The 24,153-nt window shown below is 36.6% G+C and overlaps 12 protein-coding genes and 1 non-coding gene across 13 annotated transcripts, besides 4 other annotated features; 5 read left to right on the forward strand and 8 right to left on the reverse strand.

Annotated features, from left to right (window-relative positions):
* Nucleotides 1-4: 4 nt before the first annotated feature.
* Nucleotides 5-2,839, reverse strand: INP51 (phosphoinositide 5-phosphatase INP51; the record flags this gene model as incomplete). Its single annotated transcript, XM_018131684.1, has 1 exon — nt 5-2,839. The coding sequence occupies one exon, from the start codon at nt 2,837-2,839 to the stop codon at nt 5-7; it is 2,835 nt and encodes a 944-aa protein (XP_017987738.1).
* Nucleotides 2,840-3,446: 607 nt separating this feature from the next.
* On the reverse strand, nt 3,447-4,115 carry IRC22 (Irc22p; the record flags this gene model as incomplete). The annotated part of the gene is made up of 1 exon (XM_018131683.1): nt 3,447-4,115. The coding sequence occupies one exon, from the start codon at nt 4,113-4,115 to the stop codon at nt 3,447-3,449; it is 669 nt and encodes a 222-aa protein (XP_017987739.1).
* Nucleotides 4,116-4,485: 370 nt separating this feature from the next.
* Nucleotides 4,486-4,493: a centromere (Chromosome IV centromere CDE I element; Syntenic to Ashbya gossypii and Eremothecium cymbalariae Chromosome IV centromere CDE I element).
* Nucleotides 4,486-4,674: a centromere (Chromosome IV centromere; Syntenic to Ashbya gossypii and Eremothecium cymbalariae Chromosome IV centromere).
* Nucleotides 4,494-4,657: a centromere (Chromosome IV centromere CDE II element; Syntenic to Ashbya gossypii and Eremothecium cymbalariae Chromosome IV centromere CDE II element).
* Nucleotides 4,658-4,674: a centromere (Chromosome IV centromere CDE III element; Syntenic to Ashbya gossypii and Eremothecium cymbalariae Chromosome IV centromere CDE III element).
* A 318-nt stretch (nt 4,675-4,992) lies between these two features.
* On the forward strand, nt 4,993-5,691 carry NOP16 (Nop16p; the record flags this gene model as incomplete). The annotated part of the gene is made up of 1 exon (XM_018132251.1): nt 4,993-5,691. The coding sequence occupies one exon, from the start codon at nt 4,993-4,995 to the stop codon at nt 5,689-5,691; it is 699 nt and encodes a 232-aa protein (XP_017987740.1).
* A 157-nt stretch (nt 5,692-5,848) lies between these two features.
* Nucleotides 5,849-7,138, reverse strand: PMI40 (mannose-6-phosphate isomerase PMI40; the record flags this gene model as incomplete). Its single annotated transcript, XM_018132252.1, has 1 exon — nt 5,849-7,138. The coding sequence occupies one exon, from the start codon at nt 7,136-7,138 to the stop codon at nt 5,849-5,851; it is 1,290 nt and encodes a 429-aa protein (XP_017987741.1).
* A 238-nt stretch (nt 7,139-7,376) lies between these two features.
* AW171_hschr42657 (HDR003Wp) lies at nt 7,377-7,952 on the forward strand (the record flags this gene model as incomplete). Its single annotated transcript, XM_018132253.1, has 1 exon — nt 7,377-7,952. One exon carries the CDS (start codon nt 7,377-7,379, stop codon nt 7,950-7,952), a length of 576 nt encoding a protein of 191 aa, XP_017987742.1.
* A 1,225-nt stretch (nt 7,953-9,177) lies between these two features.
* YND1 (apyrase) lies at nt 9,178-11,097 on the forward strand (the record flags this gene model as incomplete). Its single annotated transcript, XM_018132254.1, has 1 exon — nt 9,178-11,097. The coding sequence occupies one exon, from the start codon at nt 9,178-9,180 to the stop codon at nt 11,095-11,097; it is 1,920 nt and encodes a 639-aa protein (XP_017987743.1).
* A 172-nt stretch (nt 11,098-11,269) lies between these two features.
* SUA7 (transcription factor TFIIB) lies at nt 11,270-12,334 on the reverse strand (the record flags this gene model as incomplete). The annotated part of the gene is made up of 1 exon (XM_018132255.1): nt 11,270-12,334. One exon carries the CDS (start codon nt 12,332-12,334, stop codon nt 11,270-11,272), a length of 1,065 nt encoding a protein of 354 aa, XP_017987744.1.
* A 274-nt stretch (nt 12,335-12,608) lies between these two features.
* Nucleotides 12,609-14,177, forward strand: NUG1 (RNA-binding GTPase NUG1; the record flags this gene model as incomplete). The annotated part of the gene is made up of 1 exon (XM_018132256.1): nt 12,609-14,177. The coding sequence occupies one exon, from the start codon at nt 12,609-12,611 to the stop codon at nt 14,175-14,177; it is 1,569 nt and encodes a 522-aa protein (XP_017987745.1).
* A 209-nt stretch (nt 14,178-14,386) lies between these two features.
* PAC2 (Pac2p) lies at nt 14,387-15,865 on the forward strand (the record flags this gene model as incomplete). Its single annotated transcript, XM_018132257.1, has 1 exon — nt 14,387-15,865. One exon carries the CDS (start codon nt 14,387-14,389, stop codon nt 15,863-15,865), a length of 1,479 nt encoding a protein of 492 aa, XP_017987746.1.
* A 40-nt stretch (nt 15,866-15,905) lies between these two features.
* Nucleotides 15,906-16,507, reverse strand: TMA20 (translation machinery-associated protein 20; the record flags this gene model as incomplete). The annotated part of the gene is made up of 2 exons (XM_018132258.1): nt 15,906-16,440; nt 16,497-16,507. 2 exons carry the CDS (start codon nt 16,505-16,507, stop codon nt 15,906-15,908), a joined length of 546 nt encoding a protein of 181 aa, XP_017987747.1.
* Nucleotides 16,508-16,772: 265 nt separating this feature from the next.
* AW171_hschr42663 lies at nt 16,773-16,912 on the reverse strand. The gene has a single exon (XR_001930106.1). It is a non-coding gene; the product is annotated as an HDRSNR14 (small nuclear RNA).
* Nucleotides 16,913-17,125: 213 nt separating this feature from the next.
* On the reverse strand, nt 17,126-20,077 carry MPH1 (3'-5' DNA helicase; the record flags this gene model as incomplete). The annotated part of the gene is made up of 1 exon (XM_018132259.1): nt 17,126-20,077. One exon carries the CDS (start codon nt 20,075-20,077, stop codon nt 17,126-17,128), a length of 2,952 nt encoding a protein of 983 aa, XP_017987748.1.
* Nucleotides 20,078-20,232: 155 nt separating this feature from the next.
* Nucleotides 20,233-24,000, reverse strand: SEC3 (GTP-Rho binding exocyst subunit SEC3; the record flags this gene model as incomplete). Its single annotated transcript, XM_018132260.1, has 1 exon — nt 20,233-24,000. The coding sequence occupies one exon, from the start codon at nt 23,998-24,000 to the stop codon at nt 20,233-20,235; it is 3,768 nt and encodes a 1,255-aa protein (XP_017987749.1).
* Nucleotides 24,001-24,153: the final 153 nt, after the last annotated feature.

The following is a 24,153-nucleotide window of genomic DNA, read 5'->3' on the forward strand; positions in this document are numbered from 1 at the left end:
TTAGTTACTCCTCTAGATTGGTTTCAGTTTTACGCACAAACATTGGCTGTTCAGTATCCATAGGGACAAATGGATTTATGGGAAAATTAGGATTAAGAGTAAACTCTGCTGTATCGATATCAAATACAACTTTCACTTGCTTACCGTTCCCCACCCACCATTTTTTCATGTCTGAGCTTGGTGGAGGAAGTTTCTTTCCCCTTTTGATTTTAAATATTGAGGGGACTACTCCCTGTGCTTTAATATTTTCAACTACCAGTTCTTTCTCCTCTAATAGTGCGTATTTTTGCTCTTCACTGAGACCTGCAAACATCTGTGCTATTCTTTCATGAAAGTTACGAGACAGTTTAGCTCGTTTTTCCTCATCTATAACAGTAGTACGAGCCTTAAAGGTCGCGTAAACAGGTCTATGATCCGAAAATATTATATCACTTGCACAACCGTAACACAGTTGCCTTAATATATCACCCCTGCTCAATATCCTATCAGTCCATGCTGGAATACGCATTTTCTCGCTTGTATCGTAAGTTCTACTGCCGGGATCAAACTTATATGTTGGAGGGAATGTGATTTCCATTTCGTTAAAGTAGGGAAACGATTCTCCAGCAATCATTTGTTGGTTTAATTGGTCCTTTTCAAATAGCTTGGTATAATCCCCATCAGCGATTGCCTTTCGAACCTCGTCATTAGACAGGAGGATTCGATAATTAAAGTCGCCCATCCATATTATACCGTCATGATCTTTTATCCTTGAACCTCGTGAAAATCGTATATTTTTCATGATAGTTTTATAATCATTATGCCTTTGTTCGACATTTTCCAAACCAGCTGCCAAATGTGAAACAATAAAACAAAATTTGGTGGTTGAATATAAAAACCTTACAGCAGCAGCACCCTTATTAGCAGACATCCCACCAAATCCAGTTTTTTTAACGTCGTATTCTATCTGCTTTATTTTTGAAGATTCAGTTTCGTTGACATAAAGAAGCAGTAAAACACCACCCAATTGATTCGCAGCTGTACATATGTAATTCTGTCCCCCTCTATTTAGATGCTTTAGTATTGTATTCTCCCAATATTGTTTTGCAAAAGGATCTGCTGCTAGCATATGACCAGGCGTTAACTCAACAATTTCCTGTAGGCCTACCACGAATATGTCAGCGAAGGTGACCCCTCCATTACGATCCTTTGGGAAGAGCCAACAATGCAAGTCCTCTGAAGAGGTCTTAGCGTTTACATTAAAACTTCCTGCGAAGATATTGATATCTTTTTCATAGGTAAATTCATTTCTAACTTGTTTTAAGCACTTAGAGATATGAACGTGCAGCGGATCATAAAGTATTACTTTTGAAGAGCCTTCAAATATATTAGCGTAAAGTTTCCTATATCTCGCAGGGTTTTTCATTATTTTATTGTATATCCATGTTAACCAAAATTCATTATCAGTCCAAAGGGACGAGTGCTGGTTTAGCAACTCATTTGTCACCGTAAAACCATCCAACTCATTTGTGGTTAGGTCTAAAACTTCCCTACTCACACACATTTCAACTATATTAGGTTTTAATGTAGAATTTATAGCGCTAATTCGGAAAGCACCGGTTTGCTTCCCTACATAAATTCCTTTTGATATGTCATAAGCAAACGCGCCAAATTCGTAGATATCTTGCTTCAAGAAGTATAATAACTTATGATCCGATTTCATCAATACATCAGATGAATAATCCACACTAGTAAATCTAATCCTTTTATTCTCTGCGCAGGTTCTATACGCAGCATTCACAGTCTGCTGAGATGAACTTCTACTTTTTGTTAAATTCACAATGCTAATGTCTCCATACTTTGAAGTCATATCATCAAAATGCTTATCAAAAGAGATCTGAGTATGCTCCGGGGCCTTAGTTAGTTTAACCTTTTTGCTGTGTAAAAGCTGGCCTTCCACCACTTCCCAGCATAAAGGAACATCACCTCGGGTTAAAACATAGGCAAATATATACCTTTCAGTTTGTATAATTACTTCACTTTCGACAAATCCAGAAACACTACCATCATCATACACACCTTTTTGTAGGTCAAAGCAATTGTCATGATCTTCAGTCGAAAACTTCGATATCAGAGTAACCGACGTTTGATTGTCAAGCACGTCACTCAAAATGGACTTGCAAAATCCTCTAATTATAAAAGTTAAAAATTCTCCACCATCAAATAAAGCTAACTCTGCAGGTGTGATTCTTTGTCTAAATTGAACAATTTCAGAAATTAAATTGATATTCCAGATATATTTATGATCTTGATTCTCAATGACATTTTCTAAGCGGAAATTGAGGCCTCGCTCTTGCATAACATTTGTGATATCAAAATCCCTTGAATAGTAAAAAGTTCCATCGCTAAAGAGCTTTTTAAGAGGAGCACAAGGGTGCTCATTTAACAGTCGTTCTTGGTTTTGTTCAGAAATGTGGGTGAACCATTGGTCATATATAGGGGTATCGAGACAATAAAAATTGACATGCAATATCTGATATATTGATTCATTTATTTTAAGGTTACCTTGATCCTTTTGCCATCTTGGGGTTGCTACATTTTTCCCCCCTGTAATTAATCCAATAAAAACCTGACCCTTGACTTGGATTAATCCTAAAAGACCTTTAATTGGGAAAACAGAGCATTCTTGAAACTTATTATGAGCTAGCAACTGTTCTGACATCGTCTTCACTATGATTAGAGGCTGATTTGATTTTGTTTGAGAGATCTTAGGATTATCCTTTGGTCTTTCAAACATCAACACATAGTCATTTGATGACAGCGCTATCGCCCTTGGTTCACTCCTGATAAACAACTTCATGGACAATTGAGTGATTACAATACTTTTATTCGGCTAACTTCTACAACTGGCTATCCCTGCATAATCTGATATAATTTCCTTATATGCACTTGTTTAGCGGAAGAACACAATTTTTCTTTAAACATTTTTTTATATGTGACAATTTAATCACAACTAGTGAAGTATTTTAACAAAGAAGCTACTTTTAAAATTAACTTCATTATATCTTCTGATAACCATCGAAGAGCACATCCACCTAATCATCTACATGATATTCTTCGTAAAAAGAAGCAGTGTAGGTTTATATATATGAATATGATTCGGAAATCAAAAGAAGTATATGTGTTTTACAACTCATTTACATTAAGAGATAGATACATATCGGCTATCAATATAGTAGCTTTGGAATTGTTATTTTAAGGGGATGAAGTTCTTCAGGTATGGTGTGAAAGCTTGCCAGAAATCTCGTCACTTGCTTAAAGAGTTACCCCCTATATGTATCATACTCAGTACCACTATACTGTATCCCACAACAGAGTCTATGGACAAAAAGGATGCAAGATTAACCTAAATAAATAGGATGATAATTATGAAGAGGAGTTTTCATTGTCATCATTGTCATAAAACTTTAATTTTTATGAACGTCAGGCAACCAAGATTCATCGATTTTACGTATAGGAACATTTTTCTTCGAGACTTTAGTACGTTTTGGTCTCGAGAGTAAGGCATAATACGAACTCACACCAATAACCGACCAAATTGCTAGTTGGACAGCTAGAAATTTAGGGTTAAAGAATGACATTGGTGGTGGATTGATTTTAATCACGCTTGGCCCTGTTGCTACTCTCATCAATTCATCCTCCTTCACGACAAAAATATTTGGCAGCAGATAGTAATCACCTTCTGCAAGAGCTAGATTTAGAATTTGATTGAATCTAATTGTACCGTTAACTTCAACATGTAATTGACCAATATTAACTTCAGTTATGTTAGCTACAGCTTGTTGACTGTTAGCGTCGATTATGGCACCACCAATGCCAATAACTGTAACGTTAACTTCCTCATTATTAGTGAACGTAAACTTTAATGTTGCATTCTCGTTTTTCTCAAACTCTGTTACTGTGTTATAATCAAATCCTGGCTTTTCTGCTATAACATATTCAATTTGAAATTGAGCAACGTTGGGAGTTGGTTTGGGATCTTCAAATATATCGCCACCTAGATCGTTAATTATATCTTGCGCTTTGGATAACCAAACTCCTGCTCCTAAAATATATAACAAACTTGACAACTTCATGGCGTTCACGATACCGTCTTGGCCTAGGAGTCAGATTACGGTGTCCTGAATTTGAAAATTGATAAATGATGTTGTATCTAAATAGGTATAGCGATCATTATTGACGAAGTCACCTTTAATGTTTTAAAAATATTAAAATATTAAAATATTTTAAAATATTTATTTATAAAATGAGGGAAGTACATGAGTAAAAATTATACGCGAAATTAAATTAATTTAAAATTAAATTTTAATTTACTAGAAGGGAATTTAACCAAAAGTTAGTATAATGATCTAAATAGGTGAATTAACATGTTATGAATTAAACTATCTGCATCATGCTAGATACTAGGAAGTAGAGAAAAAATATTTTTATTAATTATAGCAAGTGACACGTGATAATAGTTATTATCTTTAACACCAGAAAGACTTATTTATAAAATATATTAAAAGAATGTAATAAAATTGCAATCAAAGACTAATTATATTTTATATTTATAAATATAAATTATTAAAATAAATAAAGTATAATCTTAAATCAATAACAAAATAAAACCCGAAGATGTTTTACCTTTCCGAAAATAGTTTATAGGTTGTGGTTAGATTTTAGAAAAGAAAAATATAATAAATATAAAATAAGAAGACAATTAAGTTATAAAAGATTACATATTATAATAAAGCCAATATGAATTTGTAATAGAATTATGTCTTCTAACTAAGGTCATTGTAACGTGTATTTTGTTATGATTGTCGATTTCATGTTCACTTTTCTTTTTGTTACATGATCCATATTCCTTACTATAGAAAATTTTCAATTTTACTTTTAGTGATGAGCAGGCATCGCATATATCGAACAACAACCCAGTAGTCAACCTTCATTCGCAAAGATATATATCCAATGGCTTCAGTGCGTAAGAGAAAGATGGCTAGATCTTCCGTACGGAGGGTTTCTAGGAAGAATAAGGACAAGCAAAGAAAGATTAATATCTCCTGTAATCCAATTATTGAAAGAAACTGGGACTACAATTTAACTTTAGCCCAAAATTATAAAAAGTTGGGGCTAAGAGCTAAGCTGGGTAAACTTGCAGGGGGTGAAGAACCTGACTTGAGTAAAACTGTGAAGAAGAAACCAATAACGAACCATTCATTTCCTAATATAGATAGTGATGAAAATGAAAATGAAGATAAAACACTTTTTGATTTAGATAATGAAGAGGAGTTTGACGAGAATAAAATCCCTGAAGGCGAGGCTCGTATTCAGCGTAGTGCTGATGGCTCTGTCATTAGAGTAGTGTACGGTAAAATGAAGAACATTGACATTGACGATGATATTCCTACTTTACAAAAAAAAATGCACCAATCTGAGAATCTGACACCAGTAGTAAGTGAACTTCTGGAGTATTCCAATCGCCCAATTGTTAAAAGACCAAGAATTCAAAGTTCTAGAGAAGAAGAATGGTTAGAGAGACTTTATAATAAGCATGGTGATGACTATAATGGTATGGCACGTGACCTGAAATTAAATATTTATCAACAGAGTATTGGCGACATAAAACGAAGAATATCTAAGTGGAAGAAAAAACATAATATTTCCTAAATGATAATTTGCACTCGGTTAATGTATATTAAATACAATAATAGTTATACTTGTGGAATATCCGAGACTACTCGGTATATGTTTCATCTGTAGAAAATAAATTTCTATAAAGGATGCGTAGCCTATTTCGTGAATATGTATCATATAAATAAAAGGCTTATTTTGGTTCCACGAAAGCACGATAAGTGGTGAATTCGTGATTCTCCGCAATTAATTCTATTGGGGTATCTGGCGCAACAAAGAAAACATACCCAGACTCACATTTTAACTTGGTGTTGCCGTGTTCAATGTAACCGTTACCTTCAGTAGTAATGATAATTGATGGGCCTTGTAAGCCTTCAAATCTTCTGGTACCAATCTTATTCTTAAACTTAGTTTCTAAAACTGCAAATTCTTCTATTGGAGGATTATATAACTTGCTTTCCCCATCACCAGAAGACCTTTTAAATTCTTCTGCTTTCATCTTTTGTTTTTCGACACTATCGTAGGTGTAAGTTAACATATTAACCAAGTTTTCCACATCCTTGAATTTACCGGTGAAGCCAGCTCTGACAACATTATCAGAAGCCGCCATACACTCAATGATATCACCAGAGATATAGGCGTGAGGATCTTTGGCTTTAAGGAAAATTGCTTCTCCAGGTTTTAAAAAGCAGTGGTTTAACATCAGACACCCACAGAACAAACCTATATCATCTGGAAACTGGGCATTTAACCGTAGAATTAAGTCAGGTAAAGTCTTCTTGTTGAAGTCAGAGGGTGAAGTTCTTGCTCTCTCAACCAAGGCACGGGCACAAGAAGTAATAACATCATTAGAAGCGTTCATCACTTTACTAAATACTGCTTGCAGTAATTTCCTATTTGATTCATCCTCAGAAGAATTTGGAGCTGCATTTAGATTTATACCATTAATAAAAGAGTCTACCACCTCATCTGTAACAACAGTTCTGAACTCTGGAATACGATTTAATTCATCAGCAATCTCATCCAAAGGCTTAAAGCCGCAGAATCCTTCAAACTCAGTTACCGCAATAGCCATCTCTGGCTTATGATTGCTATCTGGGTAATTTTTGGGATCATTTAGATGCAATTGCTTGGCCAATGCCTTATCTGGATGGGCCTGAATTGAAAGAACATCTTGTATTGACAGTACCTTGAAAAGGAAAGGTAATTCAGACTTGGAATTGAACTTTTCTACAATGCCAGAACCGAGCATCTTTTCTGGGTGAGCTGCAATCAGATCTGTTAAAGGCTCGCTGGTTTCGATATTACATGATGGAACCTTATGGTGAGTTCCCATCCAAAGCTCTGCATACGGTTTATCTTCTTCAATTAGTGTTGAGGGATCAGCATTTTTGGCATATTTAGCAACAGCTGAGGTAGAGCCAACTTTACCCCAAGCATATTGCTGGTATCCAGCCTTCAACCTAAATAATCTATCACTCATTCTAGTTGTTGTGATGTCGTGATCTGGTAATGTTGTCAGGTTAAAGGTGATATGTCATTATTCTAAAATTAAACGTATTTATACTTAGATGAATTTTTCCGAGAATTTTTCCGCATAAGGCCCCCTATAAATGATTCTCGTAAGATAACCCAAAACGTTGTGTTAACACAGGATTACACCATAAATAAGCATTGACTAATAATGTATTGTATTTAAGTTCAGCGTAACGTAAATTATAATGTCAGAATGGATCGAAACAAGTAATGGTAATCGTATATCCAAAAAAGCAGTAATAACTGGTTCACAAAGGATTTTAATTGCTGGTTCTTGCCTAATTAAAGATCAGTGCATTGTAGAGGGCAACGTCAGAACATTAGATAAGAGTGCAAGTTCAATTTCAATGGGTCGATTCTGTATGCTGGGTACTTCTGCAGTTGTACGACCTGCTGTAATTGGGTATAAGACTGATAAGGCTACGGGCAAAACTGTATCAGTACATTGCCCCCTAGTAATAAACTCATATGTGCTAGTACGAGAAGGAGCTCAAATACACTCCAAAAGCATGGGAAGTAGAGTTGTTGTTGGTGCTAATAGCATTTTATCCAGGTGTTGTAGTGTAGGAGACGTTGTAATAATAGAAGATGGTGTAGTGATACCTGAAAATTGCGTGATACCCTCATTTTCAAGAGTTTGTCAGCACCCAGAATGGAATGGATCAATTATCACAACTCCTTTGAATGAAAGCATGCGTCAAGTTATTGAGAACATGTGTAAGCGAGAGTATTTAGGTATGTGTTCAAATAGCGAAGACTAGCGGGTAATATTATAACAAGTGGTTTTATATTACCTAGTGCAAACTCATATCCCAAAGACTACTCTATAAATATGCGATTAGAAGATTTACATATTTTGTTTGGTTTTACCAATTCTCCTACCCCGCAGAAACTTAAAAAGCCAAGACTTACAATAATCTTCACGGCAGGGCACGCCAAGACCCTAACGATTGAAAGAAGAAGTTAATCCTTAAACAGCCGGTAATCTTCTAAAATAATGAGTAGTTTAATTTTAGGCGGATTAGGGGTGTGTGGCTCATTTCCATCAATTTAAACCATCACAAGGAGGGAAATTAGTAATAGATTTGATTCTGTATTGTAGAAACTGATACAACAAATGGACTTCAAAAAAAATTCCAGATGATATTCAAGAGCTTTTCATAAGGTTCTACTAAGGCAGCTGCTGGGAGTCTTCAGGCTCGTATAAGATTGACCTGACCTCAAAATTTATGTTTTGAAGGCTGCTAAAGACGAAGGGAAACCGTAGTTTTGATTAGCTCTGTAAGAGGTGGTGTCTCATTACTTTGCTTTAAAATGAAACGCGAAGTCGAAAGAGATTTCATTGAGGCTGCGCTCGATAAAACTATTATTCTAAAACGAGGTTCATATTGGGTAAGTGGTCTGCGGCTAAAGCTTCTTTTTAAATGCGTTATCAGCAAACCGGTGCTTAATATACAGTCAGCATTAAACCTTTCTGTATTGTCCTGTTGACGGAGATGAAGACGATAAGGTTTCAGTTAAGGAAGCATTAGATGACATCTCTCAGGTTTCAGTACTATCTTCGGAGTAGATCCGTAAGATTGCCAATTACCGATCATACCGATTGATCATGTTAATTTTATAAAAAGTTTCTTTAGACTAGAAAATAATTGCTATTTAGTGGCTCTGGAGGCAGGGGTAGCCTCACAGTTTACCACGGTAATTTCTCACTAGTTCAAAATCTCAGTAATTTTATAATTTTTAGTAATGAATATGCATATTTTTATTTACTGTATATTTTTTATCACGGATTATTTTATATATATATATATATATTTTTTAATGAAAGGTTTATTATGATCGTGATACCCTTGTAAGATACTCAAAAACCATTGCATCCTTGGTGTACGGTGTAACATAAACATATTGCTTTAATATCGAGACTAACCTAATCATCTTATAGATTACAAGTTTCCAAAGTGCAAGTTCTCGAAGGACGGAATTATAATGGCAACTCCTAACGATAAAGATGCTCATGATAGGTATGGCGTTGTGATAGACGCCGGGTCATCGGGCTCTAGGATATACATCTACAAATGGGTAGACCCCAGTAAAATACTGGAAGATAACAATGAAGGTAGCAAAAAACTACTACATTCAGTCCCTCAAATTTATCATGAGCAAAGTTGGTCTAAGAAGATAACTCCAGGTATGTCAACGTATGCAAATAGACCCGAAAAGGCTTTTAAAAAACATATAAAACCTTTGCTTGAATTTGCAGAAGACATTATTCCAGATAATAAGATACCTGAAACACCTGTATTTATCCAGTCAACTGCTGGCATGAGGTTACTTGACGATAAGGCCAAACAGAGAATCTCGAAGGAGCTTTGTAAGAAGATTGGACAAAAGACAGATTTTATGTTAACGAATTGTGCAACTCAGATTCAAACGATAGATGGTGAGACTGAGGGATTATATGGTTGGATTGCATTGAACTACCTAAAAGGCTACTTTAATGACTACGATAAGTCCGCAAGTGTCCATGAGTCATATGGGTTTATGGATATGGGAGGTGCCTCTTTACAAATTGCTTTCAAACCAAGTAATGAACAAGAAGTAGATAAACATAGAGAAGATATCTCAACAATCATATTATCGAGCGTTAATGGCGATATCCAAGAATGGGATGTCTTCTCTGGTACCTGGCTCCGATTTGGTACTAATGAGGCTAGGAAAAAGTATCTAATTCAATTGGCAAACAACATCTACGGTCATGAGCCAGAAAATGTCATAAAAAATGGAAGAAAGAAATTATATGATCCATGCCTGCTTAAAGGTGCAACAACAGAGTTCAAATTCGGGGATACTACGTTTGATGTAGTAGGCTCAGGTAACTATGAACAATGTGGAAAGTCGATGTATCCATTACTTCTTAAAAATGTACCCTGCATTGACGAGCCATGTTTATTCAATGGAGTTCATGTGCCCAAAATTGACTTCACTAAGGACCAATTTTTAGGTGTATCTGAATATTGGTACACCATGAATGATGTATTCAATCTTGGAGGTGAATACAGCTACCAAAACTTTAATGATAAACTCAAGCAATTTTGTGAGAATGATTGGCAGGTTATAAAAGATAACAGAAATAATGGTATGTATAACAATATTCAAGAGGATCTACTTAAAGACGCTTGTTTTAAAGGCAATTGGATCCTAAACGTCTTACATGAAGGCTTCGAGTTGCCAGGAATCGGTGATAATTCACATATAGATGAGCAATTGCAGAAGGAACTTGAAAAACATATGTCCTTCATGAGTGCAGATACTGTTGATGGAAAAGAGCTTTCATGGACATTGGGAAAGATAGTGCTTTATGCTTCCAGCATGGTAACTGCTGGGAAAGCTGGCGAGTTTGTCGGTCTAAAGCCAAGCACCAAGTATGGAGAGACACATGGAGGAGGTTTTGTGCCTGGATATATTAGTAACATTGAAGGCAGTATTTCAGGTAACCTTATTGATTCAATGCTGAAGATGATGTTGGGTTTGATGGTCTTTTTCGCACTGTACCTACTGTACGTCAAACTTTATCTCAACAAATATGTTAACACCACGTCTATGAAAACTATTGTTAATTCCATACAAAACAAGGTCAGTAAAATCAGATATAGTAAAGTTTCATTAACAGATCAATTGAATCAGCTAGAAGAGGGAGTATTAAGCGCTACACGGTTCGGGGAGAACAGAGACGGTGTACAGTTTAGAAGCAGGAATACAACTAGTACGCAATTATCAGGAGAAGTTTTCCCTATGCAAGACAGAGGTGCTGCAGGCACATTATCTCCCGCATTATCAGAAGGCCCATCACGGGCGACTTTTTCTTTGAATGATTTCTCTAAATTCAATCGTTCTAGTTTGCAATAACATTCTAATACCTCCATTATACTTAGAAATCAGTTACATATTTCATCATATATTGTTAATAATGCATTCATGGAGTACTAAAGAACAGAACTTTTATCTACCCTTCATTAGTCAATGTAATTGCTTCCTATAAAAAGAACCAACACATAATACAAAACATGATATCTCAAACTCATTTATCACCTTTATCACTGACCTTAGGCAAATCCTGAAAACTAACCTTACCACTTGCAATTAGTTCAGGATCCACAACTTTTTCCTTATATTCGTACAAAATCTTATAACCGCCTTTCACAGTACCTTCGGTTACTTGAAGTGTGGCACTAATTTGGGCAGGAGTAATATTAAATTTAAACAAGAGATTAGCCATATAAATGGCGGATGCAGCAATAGTGATTGGTGACCTACCAGCTAGTACGTTGATGTCCTTGGCATGCTTCGCAATATATTCAGCGGCGTTGGCAACTTGGACTGAAAGACCCAAGTGTGAGCAAAACCTGGGAATAAAAGTTTCTGCACTCGTTTGGCCTGTTGAAATATTTGCAGTATCAATATTTGCAAATCCACCATCATTCTTTTCACGAAGGATATTCTTGATTATATTAAAAGTCTTCCCGATTTCCTTTTTTCTAACATTAGTTAACGACAAAATCTCCTTAAAAGACCTGCCAACCTCAGCTCTTCGACAGCCAACCAATATGACAGATGCCATTATACTCTCCTGAGATTTTCCCTTTAATGCTCTTTCCTCAAAACAGAGCTTATATGCTTCCTTCGCACAATCCTTAACAATTTTAGACAACTCTGCAGCATCACACATCATCGTGATCTTTGCATAAGCTGCCTGTAACTCATTATCCTTCTTGTCCACTATAGATTTACTTTGAGCCCTATTTAGTTCCCTAGTTAACTTCACATCACTGCCTTGAGCTTGTCCAATTCTGGTGGACAAATGGTTACCATCTAATAATGGGTTTGACGCCTCACCAACACGACTAGGATCTTCACCATTTTGGTCATCGTTGGAAAAGGTACGCCACTCTGACCGGGTATCCACTATTCTATCGGATAAAACTAGCCCACAAAGAGCGCACACAATGTCCCCCTCGCTAAACCTCTCAACAACTTTCGGAGGATAAACTTTACATTCCGGACAGGAAATTACAATGTTTAAATTAGGACCTCTTCTTCTAGCAGTTGCTGCTGCATTTGCATTTGCGGCACTAGGCAACGACATTCAGCTAGAGATGATAGTTTATTGAGCGAAATGGCGGGCGGCCACGGCTAAGTCGATGTAAGTATGATGACAAATGTTGCCACTGAACTTCGTCTTATAGACTTTGGGTCTCAAAATCACGTCCTACGATATTCACCATCATTGTAAACGTAGGCATTTCTTTTTTGGATTGAAAATTTTACGTTACAACTACATGAGTATTTGAAGATGAGCGGCATGCGATGAGCTTGTAGTTACTATACAGAGATTAAAAGCCTGAGGAATATTTCTAGAAATGAGAGTCAGAAAGCGTACCTCAAAGAGGACCACTACTCGTATGAGGGAAGGTATCAAGAAGAAGGCTGCTGCTCAAAACAGAAAGGAAAAAAAACTAGCTAAGAAGGACATTACATGGAAGTCTCGGGCTAACAAAGATCCAGGTATTCCAGCAAGTTTTCCCTACAAGAATAGGATCCTGGAAGCAATTGAAGAGAAAAAGCGTATTGATAATGAAGAAAAGGAACGCAAGAAACAAGAAAGATTGGAGGCTAAGAGGCTCGCTCAGGAACAGGGCGAGGAACTAATGGACGATAGTTCAGCAGAAGACCAAGAAGACGACGGGAATGGACTTGCTGCTCTTGTAGAATCTGCAAGACTTGCTGCCACCGAATTTGACGGAACAGGCGGAATGGATGTAGACGAAGAAGATATAGACGTCAAAGAATACGATATTGATTTCTATGATCAAGCTGGAGAGGGTGAAAGTGAATTGGAAAAGTCTAGGAAGGCGTATGATAAAATTTTTAAAACAGTGGTTGATGCTGCTGATGTTGTTTTATATGTTTTGGATGCAAGGGATCCTGAAGGAACGAGGTCAAGAAGGGTCGAACAGGCTGTTTTGCAATCACAGGGTAAAAGACTCCTATTGATATTAAATAAGGTCGATCTTGTTCCACCACATGTGTTAGAGCAATGGTTAGATTATTTGAAGTCCAGTTTTCCAACAATTCCATTTAAGGCGTCTTCGGGTGCTACAAATGCTTCTTCGTTTAATAAAACATTGTCACAGTCCACTACTGCATCAAGTCTGTTAGAATCACTGAAGAAATATTCAAATGACTGTAACTTGAAGCGTTCAATTGTAGTTGGTGTAATTGGATACCCAAATGTTGGGAAGTCATCTGTCATAAACGCTTTGACTCAAAGACGGGGTGGCAAGACTAGAGCTTGTCCAGTTGGAAACCAGCCTGGTATTACAACTTCTTTGAGGGAAGTTAAGATTGATAATAAATTAAAGATTTTGGATTCCCCAGGTATTTGCTTTCCAAGTGATACAGGTAAGAAAAATAAAACTGAACAAGAAGCCGAATTGGCTTTGCTCAACGCGCTACCTGCGAAGTATATTATTGACCCATATCCAGCTATTTTGAAGTTAATTAAAAGACTGTCACAAAGTGAAGAAATGACAGCAAGCTTTAAGGCCCTGTATGAATTACCTCCAATTCCCGCTAATGATGTAGAAACATTCACAAAACAATTTTTGATTCACATAGCTCGTAAGAGAGGAAGGTTAAGCAAAGGTGGCATTCCAAACTTGGCTAGTGCAGGCATTTCTGTCCTTAACGACTGGAGAGACGGAAAGATTTTGGGATGGGTTCTTCCAAATTCATCGAAGGTAGCCGCTGCCAAATCCAAACAATTGGAGCAAAAAACCTCACATATTAAACCTGTTAAGGTATCAAAGGAGGAAGAGCAACCGACTATTGTTCAGCAATGGTCAAAAGAATTCGATCTTGATGGCTTATTTGCTACTTTGGATAATGCTCTCAAAGCGGATAAGAACTCTGTCGGAACCGCCCAATAAATATGGCATAAGATTGGACGACCATTCTATGGAAGTTCGCAATATGTATATATATATATATATAACCTTTATACGCTTTTTATTTTGTGCATTAAGTATATCGATTAGAAAGAAATTAAAATTGGAAATCTGTAACTTTCGAAGGCTTTCTGCAGCATCCGAAGGGATATCATGTAAGACATAAAAACTTAACCATAATTTCCAATTAAATGTGTTACAATGTTGGAGATAGATTGCAGATAGGCGAAGAAATTGGCACAGTTAGATTTATTGGGAAAATTGCTGAATGGCCCAGTGAAACTGCCTACGGTATTGAATGGGATAATATCACTAAAGGTAAACATGATGGTGTTTTAAATGGAATTCGATATTTTACAACAATAGTGGAGAATAGTGGGTCATTTTTAAAGGAATCATATATATTAAGGCGAGCAGAATTAACTACATCGTTGTCAAACGCGTTACATGTCAAATATGGCGATACACTATCTGATATTGCAATGTCTTTTGGACAAAAAAAGGTAGAAAGCTATGGCTTTAAGAAGTTAACACTTATGAATAATGAACTTAAGAAGTTGAGTGTCGTAAGTTTATCTAAACTTAGCATTAATAAAGTGGGTACGATCGATGATATTAGGAGCTTCTGCGAATCATGCCCAAGGGTCACGAACCTGGATATATCATATAATCTTTTCACTAGTTTTAGAGATATATTACGGCTCGTTTCCTTAGCAAATAACATAATTACCCTCGATGCAAGTGGAAATGTCTTTCAAAACATTGAATATGTTGACCTTAAGTGCCTACATATAAAAAGATTAATACTAAGAGATTGCAAGCTAGATATCAATTCTCTAAAAAGAATATTGGAAGCGTTTCCTAACCTGGAATTTCTTGATGTTTCTTCAAACTTAATTACCACTATTGATCATTTCCAAGTACCGAATAAGTTAGAAGAACTTGATCTGTCCCAAAACAATATCTGCAATATACCATGTACATTGTTCACGCCGCGGCTAACCGTACTAAGAATTGCAAATAATAATGTTACTACTGTAGAGTTTAAGAACTGTGAAAATCTTCAAAACCTTAATATATCGAGAAACTCAATCAAATCCTGGTCTATTGTAGATGAAATCAATTCCCACTGCTCGAATTTAAAAAGTTTGAATATCATTAAAAACCCGATCTATGAAGATGAGCTAGAAGATGTGAACTTTTATCAAGCAATAGCAAGAGTCGGATCATTGAGTGTTTTAAATGGTAGCATTCTACCTCGAGGTCTAAGGCAAGATGCAGAACTGTATTTTATCTCTAAAGTGCAGAATAATCTCTTAGAATATGATACAAAATCAACACGTTGGCAAGAATTGCTGAATTCCTACAATATTACAGATGATAGAAAGTCCAATCACCTTTCTAATGTCTTAGAAGGCTTTTTTTGCAAACTGCGAATCCTTTTGCATGATCAAGAAACTTTTGAAATGACCGTGTTGACTAGTTCCTCAGTCCGTTACTTAAGGACCATTATTGCAAGAAAAATTGGGACTGAAGTTCTTTCTGTCGATATTTGTTATTCTATTATACCAGGTGTGAAATCCAAATTTGGACAAGAATTTTCACCATTGAGTAATTTCAATATCACTACTGGAACTATAATATATGTAAATGTAGAGACTATTTCATAGACGGATTAGTTTCCAGATTATTATTAGATGTGCATTACAACTAATCTAAGTTAAAATTCCATAAACAGTCGCCCAAATGATGGATCATTTCAACCCCATGCCCCTTGTTGATGGACTTTATTTCATTAGTGCTCATAAGTAATCTACCAACGGCAAGCGCGTTCTCTTTGTTTTCAGCATTTACAATAACTAATGCATCTTTTTCATATCCTGGATCCTCTGGAAGTTTAGCACCGGCCGAAGTTAGCCCTGGACACATAATATTAGCTCCAGACAATACAAACTTAATGGCACCTCTGTCAACCTGTACTGTAGGAAATGCTTCAGGGAATTTATGAACAAATTTTAAAGTCGGAATCAACTCGTCAAAGTTTTGAAAGAAATAAACCTCATCACCAACTGTATATAGTTGAATTTTACCGGAACATTTGATAACTTGTAGCTCGGCCTTCTTTGGGATTAATTCGTCAATTACCGGTTCTAATTTGGGGAATTGTTCAACTAACTTTGTCTTCAAAGACCGTTGAACAGATGATTTCACCTTAGTACGAGTATGTATATCCTCTTTAGAAAACCTAAGACAGAAAGTCAGTAATTGGCTTTTCCACAATAAATTAAACAGCAAACTTACTTCTTGAACATTATATATTTAGTAAATCACTCCTCTTAGTATGTTGTAGAGTACCATGGCTCTACGGTGGGTTATTAAATAGGTCAAAATTTATGCGCAAGTGTTTACCCGGATTTCATTCCTATACACGCAACACATAGCACTAGTAGAGCCCTCCTATATAATTATACACAAACTAACTCACCAAACAATCCTCAAACCCAATACGTGAACTCACATATTCTATAGTCTGAGAAGACATGTCCAAAAATGAACATATAGAGAAAAAAAAAATCCATTCCAAAAATTCCCTACATAGTTAACAGGCAATAGTGCCCTTAAACTATGAGGAGCGGGTCATGGTTAAAATTTCAACCAGCAATAACACAATCTCGGACGAATCCTCACTGATATGCGTATTTCCCGTGCATAAGAATGGCGAAAGTAAAACAGGAATGAATCAAATAAAAGTGGTTGATAGAGTTCTTGTTCAGACAATTTTTTTAATTTATATACCGTGTTGATTTATAACTTTTTACGAAGTATTTTAACCGCCATCGGAAATGACAATAAAGTTACTTAGGCTTTTTTAGTTCGACTGAACCAGTGACCTTCCAGGATCGTGACAATCATTATGCTGAAAATTGCAGCTATTCAATTCCTTCATAATTCTCCTTATTGAAAATTGGATCTAAAATAATGTTATCGTTATGAACAATGATGTTACAAGGTAACTGACTACTGCTATCTTCATTCTGACAGTGAACTATTCGGCGGGATAAGGCATTTAACCTATTCATCTCAATGATGTTCTCCTTGGACTCAGATTCCAATCCACTAAAAATATTAATAAGAGATTGCACACGTGCTGTATGTGGTATTCTGAAAGATTTATTATTAACGATAAACCTTGGAATGGGTTCCAAAGTTACGAGGTTCAAGTTTGAGTAGTTCTCTTGGAAGTAACAGCGCTCTTGCAGAGTTAGTAAGCCTTCTTGCTTTTCAAACCTTTTTTTGTAAAGAGAGGGAGGGCTATGGCTGTAAATCGGCTCCAACTTTAGCGTACCTTGCGAATTCCTAGGGCTGCTGTCAGGTGAGCGCTTTATAGACACTGGAGGTGAACATGAATCATTGGCTATTATATCGGAATTAAGCTTCAGTGAGCTTAACTGAGACGATGTAATATGGTCGGTAGCAGATATTTCTTGTTTGCAGAAAACATTGGAAAGAAGCTTCGGTTTGATGTCTGCAATAGGACCTTGACTCATTTTTTCCGGTGAGGAAAATTCAGAGTCCAGAGAGTCGTACTCTAACCTATCGAGTAGTGTCTCTTCGTTTTCTGGTACTTTGCGCTTTTTCACTTCTGTATGATTTAATGTACCTTGTCCATCTTGATTTAGCTTATGTTTCTTAACCAATTTCATGGCTGGGATAATGCCAATGTCAACGTTTTGGGGCATGAAGAAACGCTTTGATGCTGCTTTCACAGGTTTCACTCTACCCTTTTGTTTGCTGTCAAGCTTACCAAGCATAGCCTTCGTTGCAAATTTTATAACTGAGTCAGTGTCTTCCATTGTATTAACTTCATTATTTTTAGTAGAAATATTAATAAACTCTTTCTGGCATTCAGGATTGAACTCCTTTGGAATTATTCTGTCTGAGACTTTGTATTCTAAAGAGTCTCTTGATATTAACTTTTGCAATTCCCTATAATCTTCCATAGCCTTCTCAAATTTATTACTTTCATTTGCACTCAACAAAAGCACAATCTTACCGTCGCGCTTTCTCCCCGTTCTTCCCATACGTTGAATGTTCTTAATTGGGCTGCTTGTTGTATCATAGCATATAATCATATCAACCTCACCAATATCTAAACCCTCTTCTCCTATCGAAGTACATACAAGTACGTTAAATTCACCGCGTTTGAATCGGTCAAGAACATCTTTCTGTTGTTTTTGCGTCATTCCTGTGATCTGTGCTTCTTCAGAGGTAGCTGTTCTATGAGTACTCCTTTGCTGCCTTTCAAATTCCAATTTTCGTAACTTAGACGCTGCAATCTCCTTCTCTTCCTCCAACCTGCGCAATCGTTCGGCCTTCGTTCTACCCTTTGGAGCAAATTTCCTTATGTATTCTGAATCATCAAATCCTTCCTTGCCTCTTGACTGACCAATAAATATATGCGGTCTCAAATGTCTGTTATTCATGTCATCGATGCACTTTACTAGTTCAAGCGCAGACTCGCGAAGTTCAGTAAAAATAATCACTCTTGAATCAACACGTAAACCCGAAAGAAATTCTTCTAGTCTATCACGGACACATTGTAACTTTCCATGGCCTAAAAACGCTGGGTTAGATATATAGCGCTGACAGGATTTAATGACATTTTTTAAAATTGAACTGTAATAAAATGAAGCAGCAGTCTTATTGGTAGATTTCCCTAGACCGTATTTTGTTGTGAATTCCCTGAACTTATTGTCGAAATAAGTGTAAAACGTTTGAATACCGTATATCTTCAAACGTTTTAGCATGTGTCCTACATGACAAAGTAATTGTAATATAAAATAATTTCTCCATTTAACGCCCTCTGGAAGAGATGGATTCATGAGAACTTTCTGACTTTGCTGCATGGCCACGAAAGCGTTTATGTAAGTAGGCTCACATCTGTCAAAGATACCCAGTTGAACAGCCTCGTTTAACACTGGTGTTATCGCAATTCCAAGTTGTTCGATTATATCTTCGATTTCTGGAAGCAGGGGGACATTAACCTTTTCGGTATCTCTTCGCTTCATGTATTTCCTAATATCTTCACTTTCTTCTGTACGCAACTCAATTTTAGATATGTGTAGGTTCTCTACCACTTCCTGGACACCTTCTAAGTCAGCTGCAGGTGTTGCTGTAAGAGCAAGCGTTCGATATGATGTGTTGAATCTATCTATGAACTTTGCAACCTCAACATATGCATACGATCCTCTAGCCCTATGTGCTTCATCAATTACCAGTAAAACTATATCATTAGGGTTCAACGCACCTCTTTTTAAGTCATTCTCAATTACTTGTGGTGTAGCGAAGAATACTCTTTTTTCTGCCCATATTTGTTCTCTATGTTTTCGACTTTTATCTAGCAATATTGCTGTATCACTGTATGGTAGCCCAGTTATACCAAGGCACGCCTTTATTTGCTGCGCAACCAATGGTCTAGTAGGAGCTGTAAATATTATCTTTGAAGTTTTGGTCCAATTGTAGTAATTTAGCATTACAGTACTGGCTATAAATGTCTTTCCCATACCAGTAGGAATTGCACACAAGACATTCTCAAATAGTGCACGTTTAACAATTTCAAATTGATAATCTCTAACTTCATAATTCGTAGGATACACATATAGTCCCAACTTCTCATAGCATAATTGATGATGAGTAGGCTTATATGTTACAGTTGTTTTGATTTCCTCGTAATAACTCTTCTCACCTTTTAAGATATTACCTACTAAATCCCTCTGAACCGGTAAATTGTGCCTCCTTACAGTGGTTTCTACACATCTGTTAACTCCAGCTTCCAGCAACTCAACTAAATCGTCATCATCAAGATCACTGAAGTCAGACATACTTGTAGTTCTTTCATTTGTATTGTTGAGCCATTATTTGATAGATCTTTGTATGGCCAAAAGGGGGAAAAAAGTTTAAAACGTTTATTCAAAATTTAAATCGCGTCAACAACAGATATTAATGCATATATTACAGTTTAAAAACAATAAACGATTTATTTAGCATTAAAATCCTTATGCTTATCAAATGAACCTATGATATCATTCTTGGTAAAATTTATATAGGTTCCTTTGTAATGTTTGTCTACTAAGGAATAGAATCTCAAATAAAATGAAACTGTTTCTCCTTGCACACAAGACCATAACTTTTCACATAAATTCTCCGCCATCTTGTTATCAACTGAAAAATGCAGAACCATAACGCCATATAAATTGCCAACTATCTCATCAATTTTCTGGGAAGTATATTTGTTTATCAATGTAGATAAGTGATGAGGGCTATAAGCTGCCCAGCTAGACGGATTTGCATTGGGTGATGATGTTTTAATCAGCCCATGGGCGCCTTCTACAAAGGCAAATAAGTCTCCCATTTCTTGGTGTAACAATATATCAGCATAAATCTCCTTTTGAGTGTCGAAAACTTGTTTTGATTTGTGTACTATAGATGCAAGACTTTCTTTGCGCAATATTGGTAAAGTCTCTACCAACCAGTGGCTATTCCGTATGAAAGCAATTGATTTTTCTAGTTTGAGAGAAATATTAGCTGGCAATAAGGTATTATTAGTATCTGGCTGCTCGCCTTCAGTAAGTATTTTGGTCAAGGAATTACCCCAATTACAATAGGTTATATCAAGGTATTTGGATACTCCTTCATTATCTTCCACCGTAACGTCAACTTTGGATGACATGAAATCGACTTCTTCTTCCGCGACCCTCACAAATATTGGAAAGCTTAATATATCAGGGAATAGTGTCTTGGAATTAAAGTCAATATTCGACCTTTCATTATGCATAATACGTTCATTCACATAGCTCTCCCAATCCTGTTTCATTTTCTCAAAAGCTTTTAACAGCATAGTTAACAAAAATTCTTGATCTGTTGGCTTTAGTAATTTAGCCTTATTCTCCAGATAAAATAAAGCAGCAGGGATATGGCAGGTATTCTTCTTCAGATTTTGGCTAACTTCAATCACAAACTTATTGAAATGCGATTGAAATACTGAATTCACCATCTGATACTTCGATTTTGCAGAATCACGGTTTGATTGGAGTTCTAGGACCTCATATAGATCGAATTGCCTGGAATTTTGATCATATTTATTAACATACTCAGGGAAGCTTAAGTTTGAGGATATATGGAAGAATCTGTCAATGAAATTTTGGTAACTTATACACAGCTCTTCCATTGCGCCAAAGGCCTTCAAAAAGGTATTTAATTCGTCCTCTTTGGAGCATTTTGTGAAGTTTAGTTTCTTTGTTTTTCTAAATGACTCCCACAAACTAATCAACTCATTTTTTACCTCCTTGTCAGGTGGAGCAAGTGGTTTAATCGCATTAACTTTAACAAATTCATTTATATCAGCTATCCTGCTCTCGTAAGCAGGCAAAATGGCAGAGGTAAATTGGGCCATTAGTTCATCATATATGTCTTCAGAAACGTCCTTACAGAATAAAGGTAAAGAAGAAAAAACCAGCAGTTCCGTTAAGGAATCTGCCAAGCCCGTAGAGGAGACTGTAAGGTTTTTAAATTTTACATCGAGCTGTTGCAATACTCTCTTCAGGAATTGATCAGTTATCCGTTTATATGCTTGTCGCCTATCTTTCAATGCTCGAATTTCACCAAGGCCATACTGTTCACGTTTAGATCCACTGTCTAGGGCGCCAATTGCTTTGTGTAGCGCACATAGTAATGACTCAAGCTTCCCTAAGTTTGATTTCGTTAGAGGAAGTGTCAATAATTCCTCTAATGAGAACCCTGCCAGTGATACTGAATCCAACATTTCTGACAATTCTTTCCACAACATCTTTTTGTTGGCAGCCTCGACCTGTAAACCATTAGACTGCTTTTCCACATAATCTATGTCCCTGGAAACACTAGTAAGCTCCATTGTAAAAAAAGATAGAGTTGGATCCATTTTTTGACATTCATCGATAGTTTTCGACTTATAAGCATTAAGATCGGATACACTCTTCGGTAATGTCATCAGCTGTTCATTTAATTGATACTCTGCTTCAGCAACTTTCTTCATTAATCGATCCAAAATGTAGGTTGAATTGTCATGTGCAGACCAATTAATTTCGTCAAGGATATCCACTACTGCTTGGTAATTTAATTCTTCAGTTTCCTCTGGCGACCTCTGTAATTCATGTGAACTTTGGTTAATATCAGAAGCATTCAAAGTTGGCTTCTGATGTGAATCAGAGAAATCGTTCAAAGCCCTACTATTGCGAACCTGAGTATAAGCAACTTCATCATTCTCCAATTGTTCATGATGAATCTGGAGCGGATGTGGTAAATCGGTAGTACTGGCAAAGTGGGGTACATCCGCTCGACTGAAATCTAAGGTGCTGTCAGCAGGTGTACTGGGTTTAGTGAAGGTAAAAGAATCTCCGCTATTAGGGTTACCGTCCCTAATAGTAGCGACAGTTCTGACAAAATTATGAATTTCAGACCCTTCATCTGTTACTAGTTCCTGTGATATAGCATGAGCAGGGCTCTTCTTTTTGTCATCATTTCGGTAGAGCTGAGAGGGTAATTCAGACTTATTGTTTCTTGAATTAGATGCCAAGGCCTGAGGCTCAGACCCGTTTTGTTTCTTTGGTTTCCTGGTATCATTTTCGTGTATAATATTGTTATATTTGGTATCATCTGTACCACTGGTATAAGTATTAGTAGTAAGAGGTGAAAAATTAACATGAGCTGAATCCGAAAGCCCCATAGCTGGCGTAACAGGAGTAACAGGAGTAATAGAATTCTGCGAGTAGGCATGATATTCTTTTTTATATTTTGCTTGAGCCTGTACAGTATTTTTTTGTCGAGCTGGTGGTTCATACGTTTGTGATTGTTCGTAACTATGTTCAGGAATCGACATTGGGCCTTTGGCGTCCCCTGAAATGATTCTCTTCTCCTTTTTATAAGTTTGCACGGCATTACCAGTAGGTTTTTTAACTGCGCTATTCTGTTCCGACTGAGAGTTTTCATTCCTTGAGGGTGATCGGTGATCGTACATTAGTTGTGGGTTAAATTGGGTAGGTTTATTACGAGAATTATCTGAGGTTTGCTTAAAAGAAGATATCACAGCACGTTGGTAAACTCTTTCATCAAGATCAAACAAAGATAAATCCCAATTAATCAGCTGTGGAAGGCGGCCATTGGAGTTTTCCATATATATTTTCACCACACTCTTCACGAAAACAGTTCTCTCCTTAGCAGAATTGGTTTCCCAATAGTATCTCTTTCCCATCAAAAAGAAAAAGCCTTCATTGCGTTCTGTATCTCTCTCGATTAGTGTCAATTCGTTCATATCCCACGATCTACCAATTTGAATGGTTCCATTGCTGTTCTCCCGAGCTTTATGCAAAAGTTTCCCCATACCATTGGCCCTTGCGCTCACAATTAATATACGCTTCTTTTTATTCGATAATGGTGAATCTATTGGTGGCCTGCTACTTGGATATTTGGAATTTTCAATTATTCGAACATGAGTAATATATACATTAGCAGCAGTATTAGTTACCGGGTCAACTTTTTGAAAACAAGACTGAATAATACTCTTTCTGTCTCTCTCATACTGCTCTGCAAGAAAATTGCTTGCTGAACTGTTTACACTAGACCTTGAACCAGATACCACAGTATTTGATGGCGCCGGACTTCCTGTATTAGGAGGATTGTTATTAGACGGTGTTCGCTTATGGAAAATCGAATGTCCACCTGTGTTCTCTCCTACAGAGCTTCCTCTACTATGTGAAAATCGTTTTAACATCTTCTATATATGTATTATCGAAGTCTGAATCCGTAGCAACAACCTACTTGTTCTTAAGTAAGAACGACACGCGTAGCAGACTATGTTCGTTTTCAAATCTCCACCCTTTAAAAAAACGACGCCAGTTACCCGACCTTTAATGATATGTGAGTT

Source organism: Eremothecium sinecaudum, chromosome IV (assembly GCF_001548555.1).
Source record: "Eremothecium sinecaudum strain ATCC 58844 chromosome IV, complete sequence".
In the NCBI taxonomy this organism is placed as follows: domain Eukaryota; kingdom Fungi; phylum Ascomycota; class Saccharomycetes; order Saccharomycetales; family Saccharomycetaceae; genus Eremothecium; species Eremothecium sinecaudum.